The 17,867-nt window shown below is 44.3% G+C and overlaps 5 protein-coding genes across 5 annotated transcripts; 3 read left to right on the plus strand and 2 right to left on the minus strand.

Annotated features, from left to right (window-relative positions):
• Positions 1-468: 468 nt before the first annotated feature.
• Positions 469-6,790, minus strand: L199_003070 (uncharacterized protein; the record flags this gene model as incomplete). The annotated part of the gene is made up of 25 exons (XM_064888807.1): positions 469-732; positions 806-1,069; positions 1,145-1,483; positions 1,535-1,585; positions 1,639-1,727; positions 1,777-1,795; positions 1,921-1,978; positions 2,028-2,119; positions 2,174-2,236; positions 2,296-2,388; positions 2,446-2,478; positions 2,545-2,884; positions 2,937-3,205; positions 3,260-3,718; positions 3,772-4,008; positions 4,057-4,128; positions 4,181-4,230; positions 4,294-4,370; positions 4,425-4,671; positions 4,732-4,815; positions 4,865-5,510; positions 5,565-5,606; positions 5,655-6,050; positions 6,110-6,644; positions 6,708-6,790. The coding sequence occupies 25 exons, from the start codon at positions 6,788-6,790 to the stop codon at positions 469-471; spliced, it is 4,902 nt and encodes a 1,633-aa protein (XP_064744879.1).
• Positions 6,791-7,663: 873 nt separating this feature from the next.
• L199_003071 (uncharacterized protein) lies at positions 7,664-10,198 on the plus strand (the record flags this gene model as incomplete). The annotated part of the gene is made up of 2 exons (XM_064888808.1): positions 7,664-7,737; positions 7,804-10,198. 2 exons carry the CDS (start codon positions 7,664-7,666, stop codon positions 10,196-10,198), a joined length of 2,469 nt encoding a protein of 822 aa, XP_064744880.1.
• A 694-nt stretch (positions 10,199-10,892) lies between these two features.
• Positions 10,893-12,664, plus strand: L199_003072 (uncharacterized protein; the record flags this gene model as incomplete). Its single annotated transcript, XM_064888809.1, has 3 exons — positions 10,893-11,984; positions 12,061-12,501; positions 12,566-12,664. 3 exons carry the CDS (start codon positions 10,893-10,895, stop codon positions 12,662-12,664), a joined length of 1,632 nt encoding a protein of 543 aa, XP_064744881.1.
• Positions 12,665-13,540: 876 nt separating this feature from the next.
• On the minus strand, positions 13,541-14,455 carry L199_003073 (uncharacterized protein; the record flags this gene model as incomplete). The annotated part of the gene is made up of 4 exons (XM_064888810.1): positions 13,541-13,696; positions 13,819-13,875; positions 14,075-14,369; positions 14,448-14,455. 4 exons carry the CDS (start codon positions 14,453-14,455, stop codon positions 13,541-13,543), a joined length of 516 nt encoding a protein of 171 aa, XP_064744882.1.
• Positions 14,456-15,761: 1,306 nt separating this feature from the next.
• L199_003074 (uncharacterized protein) lies at positions 15,762-17,632 on the plus strand (the record flags this gene model as incomplete). Its single annotated transcript, XM_064888811.1, has 8 exons — positions 15,762-15,923; positions 15,988-16,021; positions 16,111-16,407; positions 16,489-16,659; positions 16,747-17,063; positions 17,115-17,272; positions 17,369-17,502; positions 17,595-17,632. The coding sequence occupies 8 exons, from the start codon at positions 15,762-15,764 to the stop codon at positions 17,630-17,632; spliced, it is 1,311 nt and encodes a 436-aa protein (XP_064744883.1).
• Positions 17,633-17,867: the final 235 nt, after the last annotated feature.

Below are 17,867 nucleotides of genomic sequence, written 5' to 3' on the forward strand. Positions count from 1 at the left end.
ATATAAATATACTATCGATTCGATTGTAGAACAATATATCTTCATATCTACATACATAACATTCCAACCAAAAACAAAATGAAAATATGCATATGACATGTAACCATGTAAAATGCTGGTATACTAGCACTACATTCTTGATCGTTCGGTTTAATTGTCATGAGATATATTTGTGATATCAAGAAAAAGTCAGACTAATCATAGTACATATAGTATCTCAAAAGAGCTTTTTACTCATTTTCTTCACTCTCTTAGCACGCACAATTTGATCTTACAACCGTTCAGACCGCCAATCATGTTATTTAAAAGGTCAACATCACAATCAACTCAAGTCAAACAACACAATCCAGTACTAACAATGAGAAAAATGCATTCTTGAATAAATCTATACTCATTCATTTCATACGATATAGATCCTGATCCTAATCCTTTCTTCCGTTTTTCTTTGTTTTTCCCAAGTACAAAGTTTTAAGTACTTATAGCAGACTGCCTACTGACCGTACCACCTTCCATGGCCAAAACCAACTTAGCGAAATAACTATTTTGATTACTTCTTAGATTACTGGGTGAATCGAACTCTAAAACCTTTCCTGACCCCAAAACTAAGATCTTGTCGTAATCCATTACAGTTGATAATCTATGAGCTACCGTCAAAACCGTTGTGGAGGATGGTAAGTCCCTTATTGATTTTTGGATCAATGCGTCAGTTTCGAAATCTACTGATGCAGTAGCCTATCAAACAAACACCCAATTGATTTAGCTTGCACGCACATCTAGTTCTCTATAGGTTATATAGCCTGCTTACCTCATCTAAGATCAATATCTTACTATTCCTTACTAATGCTCTGGCAAGAGCTACGAGCTGTCTCTGACCCTGACTCAAATTCCCTCCCCCAGCCGCTATTTGCGTATCGAGCGATAATCTCTGGGGTGTAGCTGTTCCGCCGTTCTCCTGCGTGGGGTTCCTAGTCTGACCAAGACCTGACGATTGGAGGGCATCATTCAGTTCCGCATCGTCATGTTCGCCAAAGGGATCAAGGTTGAATCGTAGACTACCAGATAGGAGAACCTGAGGACATGTCGATGAATTATCAGCCTTCCCTTCACATGCAAAGTTCAAACAAAATGAGGGTACAGGACTCACAGGATCTTGGGGTATGATGGTGACGTGACTTCTCAGAGCATGTAGATTGATATCTTCAGTTTTGATACCATCAATCACGACGCTTCCTTCGGTAGGAATCATACGCAACAGTGCCAAAGCCAGAGTCGATTTACCACTACCTGTCCTACCGACTATACCTACTTTCTCACCGCTTGCAATATTGACTTGCAATTGATTGAGCACGGTAGGTCCATCTGGTGAGTATCGGGCCGATAATTTGTCTAAGACGATAGAGCCGGACGTAGGCCATGAGGCAGGGGGCTGTTTGGACTCCACAGCTTTAGGTTCTTGATCGATTACCAAGTAGTCTTCGATTCTCTATGAATATGGTCAGCTCAGATAACAGCCGTCGTGACATATGCAACTCACCTCGACGGAATTTCCTTGCACTTCCATCTCGTTGACCAGTCTGACCCACCACTGATGGAAGCAAGTGTCAGCTGTTGGAGGAATTGATAGCTAAAATAGCTCACCAGAATCATGGCAGAGAAAGAGATGGCCTGACTCAACGCGAAACCAGTGGTAGAAGCATCAAGTCTAACACCGTAGACCAAGAAGGCGGCTAAAAGAGATGAGAAGAGACCTCCCAGCATGTCAATTCGGACAGTCACCCATCGATTGAGGTTGTAGCTATAATGAAGTCATCAGTGCAAGATCGTGAGGCCAGTGCTACGTTATATGACGCTTACAACTGCGAGTGAAGCGCATATCATCAGTATGAATCATAAAGTATTAGAGAACAGCTTGACACTCACAGCAGTAGCAGCTCTAGTGTACTTGTCGGCTTTTCGCTGAGCTTCAACTCGGAGTTTCCTATTCACGGCAAGTCAGTCTGGAACTTCCAGGCATGTACGTTACTCACTGTTGTGCACCATAGGCTCTGATGGAGACGATACCGTTAACGGCAGCAGAGAAATGTGAGAATAAGGGACTTTTGGCATTTGACATTTCTCGCTGAAGCATTATTATCGTTAACATTCGGCCTGTAGTTCCGACACGCTGACTCACCTTGACACTAAGTTGACTATGAATATACACTTCACCCAAGAACGCACCAACAGCTCCAATTACCTGTATGATGAGCGAGTATCAGCTGTGTCGTACAGGCGTTGTCGAAACAGACAACTCACAACAGCGGGTATAGAGAATATGGGTACTAGGGCGATGACAACTGCGAATTTCAATACGAGACCAGTGGTGATATCGGCGACTTCGGAGAAGGTCTACGTATTAACGGAGAATCAGTACATCCTCGGCTGATCTCAATGGTCAAAACTTACATCGGTGAATGATCCATCGACATTTTTCATATCCTATCAATCGTCCAGTATCAGTAAACGATATACGTACTGCAGAGTATTCGAGACGTCCCTACTCACTTTAGTAAATCTCGAGATGATCCGTCCGACAGGCGTGGAATCCAAGAATCTCAAATACGATCCGAATATCATATTGGTCAACTTCTTATGAATCTCTCTTGAACCTTTGATCGCTCCGACGTAGAACAGGACCGCTGATGCGGCTAATGATCCCATACTCAGTAAGACCCAAACGATATATAATCCCAAGTAATATACTGCAGAGACTCTTTCGGGGTGATCAGATTCCTCATAGGCTTTAGCCCATCTACCCAACCAATAAGTTTGGAACGCATTGAATCCTTGCCCCCCCAGTACGAGGATGAAGTACAACAACCAAAAGATCGGTCCACCAAAGGTACTGAGTTACTATGTTAGCTTATGAAGGCATCATGAAAAGTTCATCGACTCACCTGAAGAACGAGATCATAGCTCTCTTTGATATTCGACCTTCACTCTTCTCCTCATCTTTCACCAATTTGTTGACAGTTTTCTTCTCTTCCACCTTCTGCTCTGCTGAGATGGCTTCTTCAGACGCTTTAATATCTTCTTGAGCTTCTTTTTCAACATCTTCGTCGGGGAATTCAGAGTCTTCGATAGGCCCTTGAGATTTGACAGAACCATCTTGGTTGAAAGCAATCATATAATCGGCGATAGGTGCGGCGAGACCGACGTGGTGGGTCTGTAAAATAAACGTAAGCATGACCGCTGCTGGGAATCGAGCTTTGGCACTCACAATCAACAGAACGGTTCTACCTTTCATCAAATCGCCTCTGAAGAGATTATCAATGATCCACCTTGACGTAAGGGTATCAAGCGCGGAGAAAATATCTACTCTGTCAGTCCCATTCCAAATTTGCTTGAACTTACCATCAAGGAGTACGATGTCAGTCTTTGAGTAAACAGCTCTGGCCAAAGTCAATCTGGCTTTCTGACCACCACTCAAAGTAATCCCTTTTTCCCCGACCTCTGTATTGTCGCCATCGTCGAACAATTTCAAGTCAGGTTCTAAAGCACACGCTCGGAGAGTTTTGATATATCGATCGTGTTCGTATGGCTCGCCAAACAAGATGTTATCCTTGATAGAATCTGACATGCACCAACTTTCCTGAGCAGCGTAAGACACTCCCCCTTCTCGTGGAAGGTGGAAGAAGGATCCTTGCTTCTGCTCGAAATGCAATTCGCCCACAAGAGCCTACAGAAGACTGGTCAGCAACCGACACGAGAAGATTCGTGAGTAGCTCTTACCTTGAGTAGAGAAGACTTTCCACTACCAGTAGGACCGGTAATCAAGTTGATCTTCCCCTTGACGAAAGTGACTTCTGGGATTCTGAGACTGAAGTCTTGAGTAATGCCATCTTCGACAGGACCCCAGCTGAATGTAGCATTTTGGATTCTGATCAGACCCTCGGTCTCCGCTTCGAGTTGCTCAGTTATTTTGATTGTCGCAATCTTGCCTTCAGAGTATTCATCAATCATCTCGCTCTATGGAAGAGATTAGCTGAGTATGAATCTGATACCGGCTGAGCTTACCGATGTGAGAAATTTATCGATTCTCTGGAGTGATACCCATGCGGTGACGAAGGAGTTGATGAGATAGAAACACTAATTATGAGTACATCAGCACGGGTACGGATGTCGCTTGCTCTTGACCTACCATGCCCATTTGACTCTTGACAAGCTCGAATACGACCATACTAGTGAATACTGCAAGCCGTCAGCGATAGCAAAAATCGTGTAACGCACCTGTAGCGGCAGATAGCTGTCGACCTTGGACAAGAGTGTACATAGCGAAAGTAGCGACCATAGTCAAGACAGGTAGGATGTTGTTGAGGATGACAACGGATCTGAATAATCATCAGAATTTTCATGTCTTACTCGATCGTTGAGAATGTACTTACAAGCTCATCAATCTTCGCTGCCAGATCAACTGCAGCTCATCTTCTCTCTTTGCGGCGATACGTTCTTTGATCCTATTTTCCCATCCGAACATCTTTATCATCCTCAAAGCACCGATCGCTTCTGTGATTGAGTCTACCCGTGAATCCGTGGCAGCCATTCGCTTGTATTGGTATTGCGCGTTGAGCTTGGTGATCAGACCGGGAATGGGAAGAGTGATGACCATGGTTAACATTCCAACCAGGGCACCTGATGTACAAAAGGCATCAGGAAGGTCACTGAGCAAAAGAGATAGAACAGTTCACTCACTCCAACTAAGGATTTTGTAGAGCAGATAGATGCACAATGCAAGCTGAATAGGGGTATAGACGAAAACGAGCGCGAGGTCACGACCTAAGCACAAATAATCAGCATGAAGCTTCTCGGTGGTTGATGGACTCACCTTCAAGGACCGACTCGACATCTGCAGCCATCAATACGTTGATTTTTCCCGCCAGACCTTGTCCCTTTGCCTTTTTGGCTTCCGCATCAGCAGCAGCTTCCTTGTCATCTTTCTTCACGGTTCCATTGGAGCTTCCAACCTCGGTGTCATCGTTTGTTGCTGCCTCGGCACCCAGTAGAGCTTCCGTCGCACCAGGAGCAGGCTGAGTCACATCCTCAATTCTAATTTCGGGTGCACCAGCGGCGGGGCTCTCTTCGTTTTTCTCATCTTCTATAGCATCCTTCATCCTCAGCCTTAAGGCATGATCGAAGATCAACTGAGTAAGGAGTGCTTCACTTCGAACCAGAGCTCGAGTAGTGGTGTAGATGTAGAATTGGATAGTCAAAGAACCGATAGTAGGACCGATGAAGAGGAATGCGACCCATACGATAGGTTTCAAGGTGGCTCCTTCCCCATCTTTCTCTAGGTAATCTAATAGTTTGTTGATACCGACTGATCCGGCCATTTCGGCAACGGCTGATAGCGCTGACATAGCGCAGACAATAGCGACTTCCTTCTTGAACACGTCCAAGAGACCGATCAACAGGTTACGTTGCTTCAAACCATTTTCTCGGCGACGAATAGGGTCAAGTGCGTCGATGTGTTTCTGCGGCCCATATGTGTCAGCAACGCTCGATATCAAGTATGAAGTTTAACTCACACTGTAGAGGAATTCCGCTCGATCATAGTCCGCCAATGGATGCTGTGGTAATATTAGCATATAAAACAGCTTCGGTCAGAGAGAACTTACCAAGTCGTCGTAAGGCAAGGCGGGAGTCTTCCAAGCCTTCCACACTAGGGGAGTCATGTACTCGTAAAAGACGTAAAATAACCAAGGAGTTGTTTGTTCGGGGTGAATCTCATCTTCCGGAGTAGGATTGGCAGGTTCGGCAGGAGTGTATGTTCTAGGTCTGAGCAATGGAATCAATACGGCTGCGACGGACAGTATGGCTACTCGCGACCAAGTGATAGCATTGTTGATATCGGACGGTATAAGGTTGTAAGTGAGCAAAGGCCACAAGTCTCGATAAACGTAGATACACCATCCGATGAAAAGGAGAGTGTCCACATGAGCGATGAGATGTCGTCGAAGGGGTGTAGCGGGCCGAAGTGTGAGAAGGAGGAATGAGAATATGAGAGTATAGGTCTTCAACCGTAGAGTCAGTAGAGAGCAGTAATGGCCCAGATCCGGTCAGGTCGACTCACGTAATATCCACAGACACCGAATTCTCCCCATTCAAGACTTGAGTAATCGTCCACTCTATTCTTCCTGTGCTTCTTCTTCTTATGTTTCTTCTTCCCCCAATGTCCCTCAATATCTATCATACCACCTTCCAAACCGAGTTCTTGAAGATGAGATTCCTTATCGGGCGACTCAGCTTGGATCGCTGCGTAAACCGTTAGACCGAGTAAGGTAGCAATACAAAGAGTTCTGATCACTTCGAGGAAGAAAAGGACTGAACCATATTCCTTCATCGATCTGATGTGAGCCGAGAGATCAGACCATAATCCACCTGAAGGCATGAAAGGTTGAGTAGGCGTGGGTGATTCAGCCGACTCGACCTCTTCTTCATCCTCGTTCTCGTCCACTAACAAAGGTTGATATTCTCTTTCGGGTAGGAGAGACTTGATGAATCGATATATCCTAGGTACGGCGAATGACAGGAGCAAGATACCAGCTGAAATGAATACTAGGATGGGGAAGAAGAATAACGTATGCTTGACTATGAATGGTGCGGGACTATAGCATTGGACTCGTGTGAGTCTATAGCATCAAAGGAGCATTCTGGACCGATGGACTCACTGATTCTTCTTACCCTTTGATGCTGCTATATCCACTACGTCCGACAGTACACTGAAGACGGACTGAGCGTTGTCGCTGTCCATCGCGAGTGATGATGTCGATCTTGGCAGATTGTAAATGCAAGTAGAGTAATGGAATGAAGATATAAGTGGAAAATGTTAATTGGCAAGATAAGCTAATCAACTTTTTAACCGTGATTGATTGACGACTGATGATGCACCATGTGCTTCGGTCATAGGCGCTCGGCCTGACCCTGTCCCTTGTCCGCTGCAACCCAACATCACACCACTAGACCCCGTCTCACGCCATATGCATACTCCACACGCTACGTACCTAGGATATCAATTTCGAGTCGAGTCGGATCCGTCCAGACATACACTATTGGCCATTTCATACAAAGCTCAATCTGTAAATGGACATGCAAGAACGAGGAAGAGACCGCGACTGGGCAACCATTTCGTCATGTGAATCCCTTCTTGAGAAGAGACTCTCTCAAAATCTGTTAAAAGGCACCAAATAATCCATCGAACCCTGCACTCCAATCGTGAATGATGTAAGCTCAGCTGTACTGACCCGCAAGCTTTAGCCAGCCTATAGACTATATGATATGAAGGACCAAAGGCGAACAATGTCGGATTGGTCGATATCGAAATCGAACTTTCTCGGTGGCTAGATAGGCGGTATTGACAGCAACGTCGAAACGTTGTCATGACTTATACAGTATACTAAACAAACCCGTTTTGATATGATGCACAACATTCTTCCCAGTTTTTCTCCTTCCAACCCCATTTTTGGTTCATTTTGTTTGAAAATTTCGACCTTTGCTAGTTTCTACCTTCACTTTGCATGGTGAAGTGGAGCAGTGCTCCTTGTTATATCTTGTCCATAACATTACCTTCGATTTCGCTCGTTTCAATTCTACATTAATCTCGGGATATACTAGTAATATAATCACAATGTCAGGCGGTATTGGACTAGGTTTGGGTTTCACCTCTGTTGATTTCGAAAAGCCTTCTTCTACCATTGTAAGGTGAGTGAGGCGACTTATATCTCATCTTATAATGATCTCCCGCTGATCCGGTCCTGCTCGTCATAGCGATTCACGTCCAGATGGCTCTCTCGCTCAACCCACTCATCCAGCATATCAGGTCAAAGTACCGGAACGATCTCATCGGGGACCACGATCTCTGGGTGTAGGCAAACGATTCGTCTCTTCACCCTCTCAAACTCTTCGTCCAAGTATATACGACAAATCAACTTCCAATCCTCTATCTATCCCATCTCCATCTACATCAGCTTCTTCCGGACCAGATCCTAAGAACAGAAACATGTTGATCAATTCACCTCAATTGGGATTGGATCTAGTCAACATCAACCCAACGCAGCATTTGCGTTTGATGAAGAAGCGTTCTCTTGCAGGGGATAACAAACGTGATTTCGGTTTGAGCTCGAACGACCCTTTGAATAGGATGTCAAATCAAGCTCAAGCTATCGGCACTGCCAGTTCACCGACGATCGGGTCATCTCCCACACTAGGTTCATCACCCATCATGTCTTCTTCACCTATTCCTTCTCAGGAACATCACGTCGACATGCTAGGTCCATCTATCGCTCTATCGGTGGTGCTTGGTTTGTTAGTATTGGGAGTAGCAAGTTGGGTGGGTATACATTATAGAAGGAAGCGACTTTTACTTCAACAACAACAAGAAGAGGAAGAGAATGGGTATGGACATGGAAGAAGAAGGAGAGAAAGGGATTCAGATGAAAAATCATTCACATCTGAAATGTTCAATGCTTCTAACGTTGTCGAAAAAGGATTGAAACCGAAATCACTTGGTGAGATTATGAACGGAGAAGAGCTAAGATCAAGTTTCATATCGTATAAACGACCGTTATCTACTGTACACCCTTCAGCTGGTGGTAGAAGAGTCAGTTTTGTCGATACAGTAGAAAAGCATCATGATGATCAAGACGATGATGACAACTCAGGTAACAGGAACAGGAGAGAAAGTGTTTTGCCGCCTCCGAGATTTATGATCGCTGCTTTGCACCAACCCGAAGTGGAACATACAGAAGATGAATTGGAAGAAGAGATGGAACAGCCCGTCCCATCACCTCGAACTTCAATTGCGCCGACCCTAGAGATGATCGAAGAGGAGTTAGAAGAGGAAGAATCCAGCTCGAACAGCACCCGACCTCAAGGGGAAATTGCTGACGAGGTATGCAGAGATTCAATGGTATCTTCTACCTCATCTTCAAGTGACTCATCAACTTGTTCAGGCGATTATACCACCGCATCTGCACGATCAAGTATATCATCTTTGTCAGCTTTATCAATCATTTCATCTTCCTTCCCCCAAACACCAAGGGATCAATCTACCCCTCCACCAGCCATGCAGATGGAATCGCCCAATCCGGAGAATGAAATGGGTGGTGGGATATATGATTCGCCCACTCCAACCGGCAAGTTTCAATCTAGGAGGAAGCGAGCTCAATCTCACGGTGGCACAGGATTGGTCGAAGTGCAGAAACATGATTTGCTTAGAACGGCGGTAGGCAGAACAATGAGCTTACAGCCTACCAAGGAACTTAGAGAATTCATCAAGTCAATGACTGCTCAAAACGAGGTTGGAAACATGCCTCGCGCGCCTACTGGCACAAATCACAGTACCATATCGAGAAAGACAACACTTGAGTCGAACGTAGGACGGGAGAACAACGATCGAAGCGAGAATGAACCGAAAGAACCTGAAAAACAGAAAATAGATGAGATGGAAGATCTTAGGGTGGCAGCTTTCATATCCTCTCAGCTTGAAGAAAAAGTCACCATGGAACAGCAACAAGAGGAACAAAAAGAATCAAGAATTATGGCAAGATCAACTTCATTCCCATCCAAATTACTTTCTCGTCGTAAATCGACAAAAAGGAGTCCGTCATCGTCCTCTAGGAAATCTGAAATTGTATTATCTAATGGGTATTTGAAAAAGGCTTGGAGAGCTTTCAATGCCCACGAGGAAGTACCGGTCATTCCTACCAACATACCTACTTTACTTGCCAGATCACAGGAAGAAGAAAGTATAAAGAGTTTAGCTGAGAGACAGGTCCAGCTAGAGAGGTATCTAAGCTTGATCCAATCGGAGGGTCAACAACACGTTCAGAAAAATAATGATAATGACAATGACAATGATGCCGAAGAGGTAGAGGTAGAGGCAGATCCTTACATACAGCATGGAGAGGAGGGAGAAGATGATATGGATATTGAAGAAGAGGAAGAAGAAAGGGAAGATATGGAAGAAGTTGACTCAGTATGGGATCCTGATGCGTATGCTCAAGACATGGAGGATGAACAAGGCATAGCCTTTGAAGATTATTATATCCATTTCGAATCTGACGATGTCTACTCACCGGAATTAGAGAATCAAATGGATCTAAGAACGAACAGGATCAGTTACGCACCTGGTGTACCTCACATAAGAGTGACTAGTCATTGATATGATCATAGATGGAGAAACCTTTGTACAGTATCTACCGATATACAGGAACAGATAGAGCACCATACCTTTCTACATCATTCGATGTGAATAATAACAGAATGAAACGTTTGATTACGATTCCTTTGAGTTGTGAAATGTTCTGTTCAATCATCCTTCGTCTTCCACGTCGTATTGGGTGACCATCAGATACATCAATAGCGAGGGAGTCGAGCTATGGGGCTATTCCGTGAGTTGAATCGTGACGATTCGTCATAACAGTGTGGCATAATGGTGTAATCGTAATCGTAATCGTAATCGTAATTACAAATTGATTGTAGTGCCATGATATATTCAGGGTCAACCAATTACGAATCGGTACTAAAACAACTCTATTTGTCGCTCGGACCTTTTTTTTCGCACCTCTACTCTTTCCCCTCTTGTCGCTCACCTCGACAACAACCAGATCTCATCTACTCGAGTACTTTTCTTATCGAATGGAATCATATCTATCATATCTCATTCCAACTAGCATCCTCCCTCCCGATCACTCATTCAGGCTGCCGAGGGGATATAACCCCACTGTCACCTCTCTACAACCGGTACATCCGATAACATCCTCTACTCTAGTAGTATCTTGCTATCTTGGGATAAAACTGGATGATCCTCACGCCTTCATCTACTCACCTCTTCGAGGTCTTCTCATCCACTCATCATGAGCAGACAAACCAATGACGGTCCTCCAGTTGGATTCTCAATCAACAATCAAATACCTGCACCCCCCAGTGAGATCTCAAGTGGTTCCGAAACGACTTCATCACCTTACATACCGACACCACTATCTACTGCATCCATCACTGATCTACCTCTACCCAAGGTCAATCAAAGTCAACGCGTGCATCAACATCAACAGCAAGGTCAAAGCAGTATACACCAACCACCTTGTATCCCATCAACTTTCTTACCTTCTCACTACTCCGAATCGAGATTCCCTCATGCACTTCATTCGTCGTTATCACCCTTTCAAGCCAATCGGATACCGAACATACCTGAATTAGATGAAAGTCTCAGCAGACATAGCCCGTGGGTATGGGAAAAAATGTCAAGATCGGGTCCATACCAATTCGATTTACTCGGAGGCATTAAGTTACCTTCTCCGCCTTCAGGTGCGGCGTTCGCCTCGTCGTCACGTATAACTATAACAGATACGGATGAGAATGATATGGGTGGATCAGGATCAGGAGGGTATCATCGTGGAACAGTGTTGATGAATTTCGCTGATAAGCCAACTGAGACACCTTTGACAAAATATAACTCCTGGAGTGTCGTAGATGAGTCGGGGAATGGAACAGATAATAATGATAGCAGTGAGAATAATGGAGGGTTGCCAGCCTGGCAGCCCGGTCCATCATCTACTTCAGCCTCTCAATTGACCAGGTCCGAACTTGGTCTATCTCAGATATCGACTTTAGCTTCACCTTATCATTCACACACGTCAAACCCATCACCTAGATATCAACCTTACCAACATCAACGGATAACTTCTAGTGCGGCTTCTGCATCTCAATCTCCAGCAAATATGGGATCTATGTTACCCCCGCCCAACCCCAACCCTAGTGGACCGACAACCATGTCAATGGGAAGATCATGGTCTGAACCTACTTTACCTGAGAACACTCCACACAGCGCTGGTTATCCAGGTATTATGTATACCAACGTACCGCTACCTGAAGGATACATGTCCACGCCACCTTTCGGTGGTAGGGCTGCGGATTCAGTTCAAGTTGGACCTGACGAATTCTCACAAGTGAGCACTTAACATTCGATTTTCCGGTTGATCATGTCCTAAGCTGATACATGGCATGGTGTTCCGGTGAATTTAGGCGTACGAAATATATTACCACATGTTATCCGCTATCCCATTTATAACACCTTCCACTCAATCTCAATCTCAGAACCAACTCGAACTGTCTCCTGCCTCAAATCAGATACAGATGCAGTCTGCACCTCGACAGACGTTCGATTCATTGATACAATTGGCTGTAGAATCGCATCACCTCTTAACAGGCTCAGCAGCACCTATGCCGAGTCAACTTCTAGGACCAAACTACGGATTGCAAAGAGGTAAAAGGAGAAATTCAGATCCGGATATTGGTCCTGGTCTCAACGCGATTCCCCCAAGTGGAATCACACCGAGTGGTTCTGAGATACCACCATCGGGAAGTAACAAGAAATCGGTACCGAAATGTCTGGGTTGTGGGGCGACGGAAACTCCCGAATGGAGGAGGGGACCAATGGGTCCTAGAACACTCTGCAATGCTTGTGTGAGTGAATCACCAATTCATTCACAATGAATGACTGATGTTGAATGCGATGAATGGTCAATAGGGTCTCGTACATATGAAATTACAACGTAAGAAGAAGAAAGCCGAGGAAAAGGCTAGAGCTGCCGCTGCCGCCGCCGCTACCTCAGCGTCAGCTGGGTAGAGAGGAATAAAATTGGAAGAAAGGAAGAGACTAAATGATATATGTGAACATGTCAGTTTTTGTCGATATTATACATCTGCGAAAATCAGATTGAAGAGATCCAGTCCTCGAATTACCAACGTGAGAAGCCGGAAATCAAATCAAATCGGATCGAATTGAATTGGATTAATGTGCAAATGTGAAAAACAAACAAATCCGATTTAGAGCGCAAGTGCAAGTCTGAACGACGAGAAAATTTGATTAAAATGGATTGAAACCGAAACAAATGGACAATGAATATGTTCGAAAGGAAGGAAAAAATCAAGATCGAAATCTTGGGCTATAGACAAACGAATGTCCTAGGTTATGAATACTTGAGATTCAGCTCAAGGGGAGGAGGACAATTCGATTCTGATTGTTGCTTTCTTGTTGTGTAAGATATTGAAAGAGACCTGTCTTATCTTGTCAGAATCAAATGATCCGTCACTGTCTTTTTCTTTCCGTCTTTTGCTTGAAATAGTGGTATCAGAAGCAAACCGATTTGTGAGATCTTGTACTTGAAGAACTGTTGTTTATCTAGAATCCAATTAAGTGTGTCATATTGTATTTTGATCTTATATATCGTTCAAATGTCGGGGCTATTGGATATCCAGAAGAATTTGAATCCGGAGGTTAGAAATGATTAGGTTAGGTCAGGATGGAGATAAAAGTGCATATAACACATAAAATTGTGCTTCATCCCATGGACGGTAGCTTTCTCTCGGACGTACAGTGCCGAATGAAGTCCGCTGTCTAACAGGTGCAAGCATATGGGAGCGAACGCACATCACTCACACGTTGCCGAATGGTCACATATCGTAGCGATCATACGTAGTTATATAGTACACTAAGGTCATACTACCTTCGCAACCACCAAACGACGACGAATATCCATAAGACCAATAATAGAAAACCCATGAACCAACACCAATTCCCGCCTTGTCTTTTGGCCATCTTATTCATCCGACGGAAAGTACCTCCTAGGAAAGTCGAGGTCGATGAAAATGAGTCGTTCTACGACGATAAATCAAGATCCGAATCAGCGAGAGATCCAAGAGGGATGATATCCACTTCGACTTCTGATCAGATAACACAATGGAGATTGGAGTGTGGTAAGATAGGATAAATGTACTTACCATATTGCCCAGTAAGACATTACTATCCCTCACTTCGTTTCCTATTCCAACTGTTATCTGCGAATTAAAACCATCTTCGGGTCAGTCTTATATCCGTTCGATTCATACCTCAGCACTTTGCTATTCGAGACACGTTTATATCCTGTTTTGATATAATTCTCTCATTCTTTACTTTTCATATTTGACTGGACAATAGAGTGTCTTATTGGGAAGATCTAATATATCATGTAGGGATAAATTCAGATTGCTCACTAACATCTTTCAATATCTTCACTTTTCCCAGTAAACCTTCTAACCTCTCATCGTTCTGACCTTCTACCTCATGTGTCGCCCTTGTATATCCACTTCCAGGGCCTGATAAAGAGTTCGGAGCGTGACCGCTATTCATACCTCCCCCAAAAGGTGATTCAGAATACTGTGATGCGGTCGATCCCGGACGAGGGAAGGGAGAGACTCTGCCTGATGATGGGCCTGAGGGGGGATATAGGATGGGAGAAGGTGAATGCGATTGGGAGTGAGAAGTGGGATTACGCTGGGATAAGGTTGTTAAACTGCAAGTGTATGAGAGTTAAGCTACAAATACATTTATATATATATTCTCGGTAGTTGAGGCATGGGGATGTGCTCACCGACTCATGTTGCGTGGATTTATAGATGGTGGTGTTCAATTATGAAAGGACACTAGGTGGATTTCGTATGGGGGAGTTTGGTATATTTTAGGGCGAATAGCTTTCGCTTGTACGTTGATGTGATATATATGGAGAAAACGCCTTAGTGATGATTGATTTTGACAGATGCTGTTCAGCCATTCGAGAAGAGGTGAAGAAGAGAACGAAGGCGCAGACAGCAAAGCTTTGCAAGATGTTCAGTTGCATGGTCGTGCATGAACTCTGCGTGCGCTATTACTGCAAATGTGATGACGTATCATCTAGTTGTGGCACTCGTCTTTCTCAATCAATCGAATTACATGGATTAGCATGATCTACCAATGCCATGCATACGTGTCAGTCGGGAAACCGACAGAGACTCCAGAGTGTCACGACTGGTTGGATCGATGCATAGTATATCTTTGCGAAGAAAGGTTTGTAAGCCCCCGAACATAATCGAGCAATGGATATATGTTTTCCAAAGGAATGGCGTTCTGAGAAAGGTTTTATCGTCTAGTGGTTAGGACACTTGGTTTTGAACAGTTCGTTCGAAATCTCCTCCCCTTGAGCCAGACGGTTCCAAGTAACCTGGGTTCGAATCCCAGTAAGACCTTGATTTTTTGGTATTTTTGCAGATGTCATTCATATTCAAAGACACCTTAGACAGTCGGTCTTTGTTTTGCAATGCTCCTGATGTAGAAGTAGCGTATGAATACATAGAGTTTTACACCACCTGTTGGCGATATGTAAACATAAAGTAACTGAGAAGAGCTTTGTTGCCAGCAAGGACAAGGACAAGGGTCAAGGGTAGATAGAGTAGATGATTGCACGGACATGTCCGATCAGGCCGGACAGCGTTTCATCCGATTACCCGGTGGTTACTAAAGAATCAACGTTGATATCGATATCACGATAGTCCTCATCAGCATCAGCAGCAACAATACCACTCGCAGTAGATCAATGGCAGCACTGGCAAGAGCAGTCTCACAGATCTATAGACAATCGCAGTCACCATTGGACAATATCATCGAACATAAATAATACGACCAAGTTCACTGCACTCACTGCCTTATCGCCAGGTCCTTTCTTCGCATAGACGTTCTTCCCTGTACGAGCACCTTCACCCTTCCCTTGTCACCCGTGTACTTCTCATTCAGGAAGAGATTCAAGAATCGAGTCGATAGATATCTCTTACCTCTATATATGAAGAACGGCCTTTTGCCTGCCCATCTCAACCCTTCATCTCATCTCTAGCATTCCTATATCACAAATAACATTCTTATCACAAATAACAACATGTCAACTCCAGCTATTGTAACCTACCTCAGATCCCTCGAAGCTGTTCGAGATAGGTCCAACCAAGTATACGAGCTAGCTCAGAAAGGTAAATTGGATCACTGGCAATTCGACCAGAGTAAATTAGATAAGGCGGTTGATTATTGTATAAACATCATTCAGGTGAGTGTTCGCTCCTGCTTGTTAATCCGGCATAAAAAGCTGACTCTCAAGGTGGGGTATACAGAGAGATTTTGGTACGGATTATGCCAAGATACCTCGTAAGTCAAGCCAAGTACCCAAATCTACACACGATGCATCACATATCAATGATCTAGAAGTTGACTGACAGGTGACCTTGGCGAGATAGCCCACTGCCGTCGAAATCACTTTATAACCCCATCCCACGATCGGATCTCCATTCTTCTCTCTGAGCCAAAATTCCCTTCGGACCCACTGAGCAAAGCATCGTCCCTGATCGACCTTTACCTCGTCTCGGTACTGCTTGATGCTGGCGCTGGACCAGACTGGTCATACACCGAGAAAGACCAGGATGGTCAGATTATCTGGAAAGGCGGTAGATCGGAAGGACTGGCTATAGCAAGTTATCATATGTTTGTCGAGGGGCTGTTCTCGAGTGATAAAGAGAACACATATCAGGTCGATTGTGAGTCCACAATTTGTCTGTTCACTCGGAGAATAGTAAGAGTAGGATAGCAGCTGAAGTATCGCCTATTATCGTATGTAGCCCAGGCACTGAAGAATCTCACACCTGAAATCCTGTCGAAATACCTCCAAGTGTCAGCATCGAATCCTATGGCAGGGTTGGATGGGAGATGTAATCTATTGATCAAGCTTGGTGATGCATTGGAGAAAAGACCTGATATCTGTAAGAACGGCAGACCAGGTGATCTATTGGGTAAGTCCAGTCCGATCTGATTAACACTGATTTATCTCGAGTGTCCCACTCAACACCAACACTGATATATCAATGACAACGATGTAGACTATTTCTCCACTAGTATCACTGACTCGACACTCCCCCTCTCATCATTCTGGTCAAACCTCTTCGAATTGCTCTTACCAATCTGGCCATCGCGTACCACCCTCCCATCCTATCCAGACGAACCTCTAGGCGATGTATGGCCTTGTGCATCATTATCAAAATCGCTCGAGGAGACTGGTGTCAAGAGGGAAGAAGGCGATGATTATGTGGTGTTCCACAAGTTGACTCAGTGGTTGTGTTATTCATTGGTGGAAGCTATTGAATCGCAAGCTGGCTGGAAAGTCGATAGAGGCAGGGGACAAACAGGATTACCAGAGGTGAGTTGAATATACAAAGCTGACACGCAAGTTAATTTTCTCGTATCACAGTATCGAAATGGTGGATTGCTCGTCGATCTCGACGTCCTGTCTATCAACCCCTCCTCACTGGGTCCCAACGCCTACCCAAACGGTCAAGATAAACCACCAGTATTGGAACCTTCCCATCCGGCAGTAATCGAATGGAGAGCAATGACCGTAATTTGTCTGTAGGTTATCATCTGCCTCACGTCTATACAAAAACAAATTATCACCAAATTCACTTAGTCATAGCTTGTAGCTGATGTTTTGCTATCATAATATAGTGATAAGATCCATCAACTGATCTGTAGCAAGCTCAACGTCTCGTCCGAGGTATTGGGTCTAGCTCAAGTATTGGAAGCTGCTACTTGGAAAGGTGGAAGGGAAATCGCCAAAGAGAAGAGACAAGGAGGTGGACGTGAGTATCAACTTCCACATAAAGCTCTAGGTATCGAAAATGAGAGATGATTGCTGAATTTCAATCTGCTCCATTACTATGTTGATCTATAGCTCCAGTCGAGATCATCAGTGATGGTACTGTTTTCTGAGCGAGGTTGCAACAGTTCTTTCAGGATCACTCTTCCATATGTTTATCAGGTCCAGAGTAGTAGCCTTCCTTCTGAGTCAGCTCAAGGTTGGAGTTCCATCCGTTCCTAATTCTTATTTTCTAGGGATTAATGAAACCGAGTTTAACGTTCTATGTAATTACATATACATTCATCTATAAAATGATGATGTATATACCGCGACACATTATACTACTACTACGATTCCTGTACGTCA

This window comes from Kwoniella botswanensis, chromosome 1 (genome assembly GCF_036426115.1).
Source record: "Kwoniella botswanensis chromosome 1, complete sequence".
Classification (NCBI taxonomy): domain Eukaryota; kingdom Fungi; phylum Basidiomycota; class Tremellomycetes; order Tremellales; family Cryptococcaceae; genus Kwoniella; species Kwoniella botswanensis.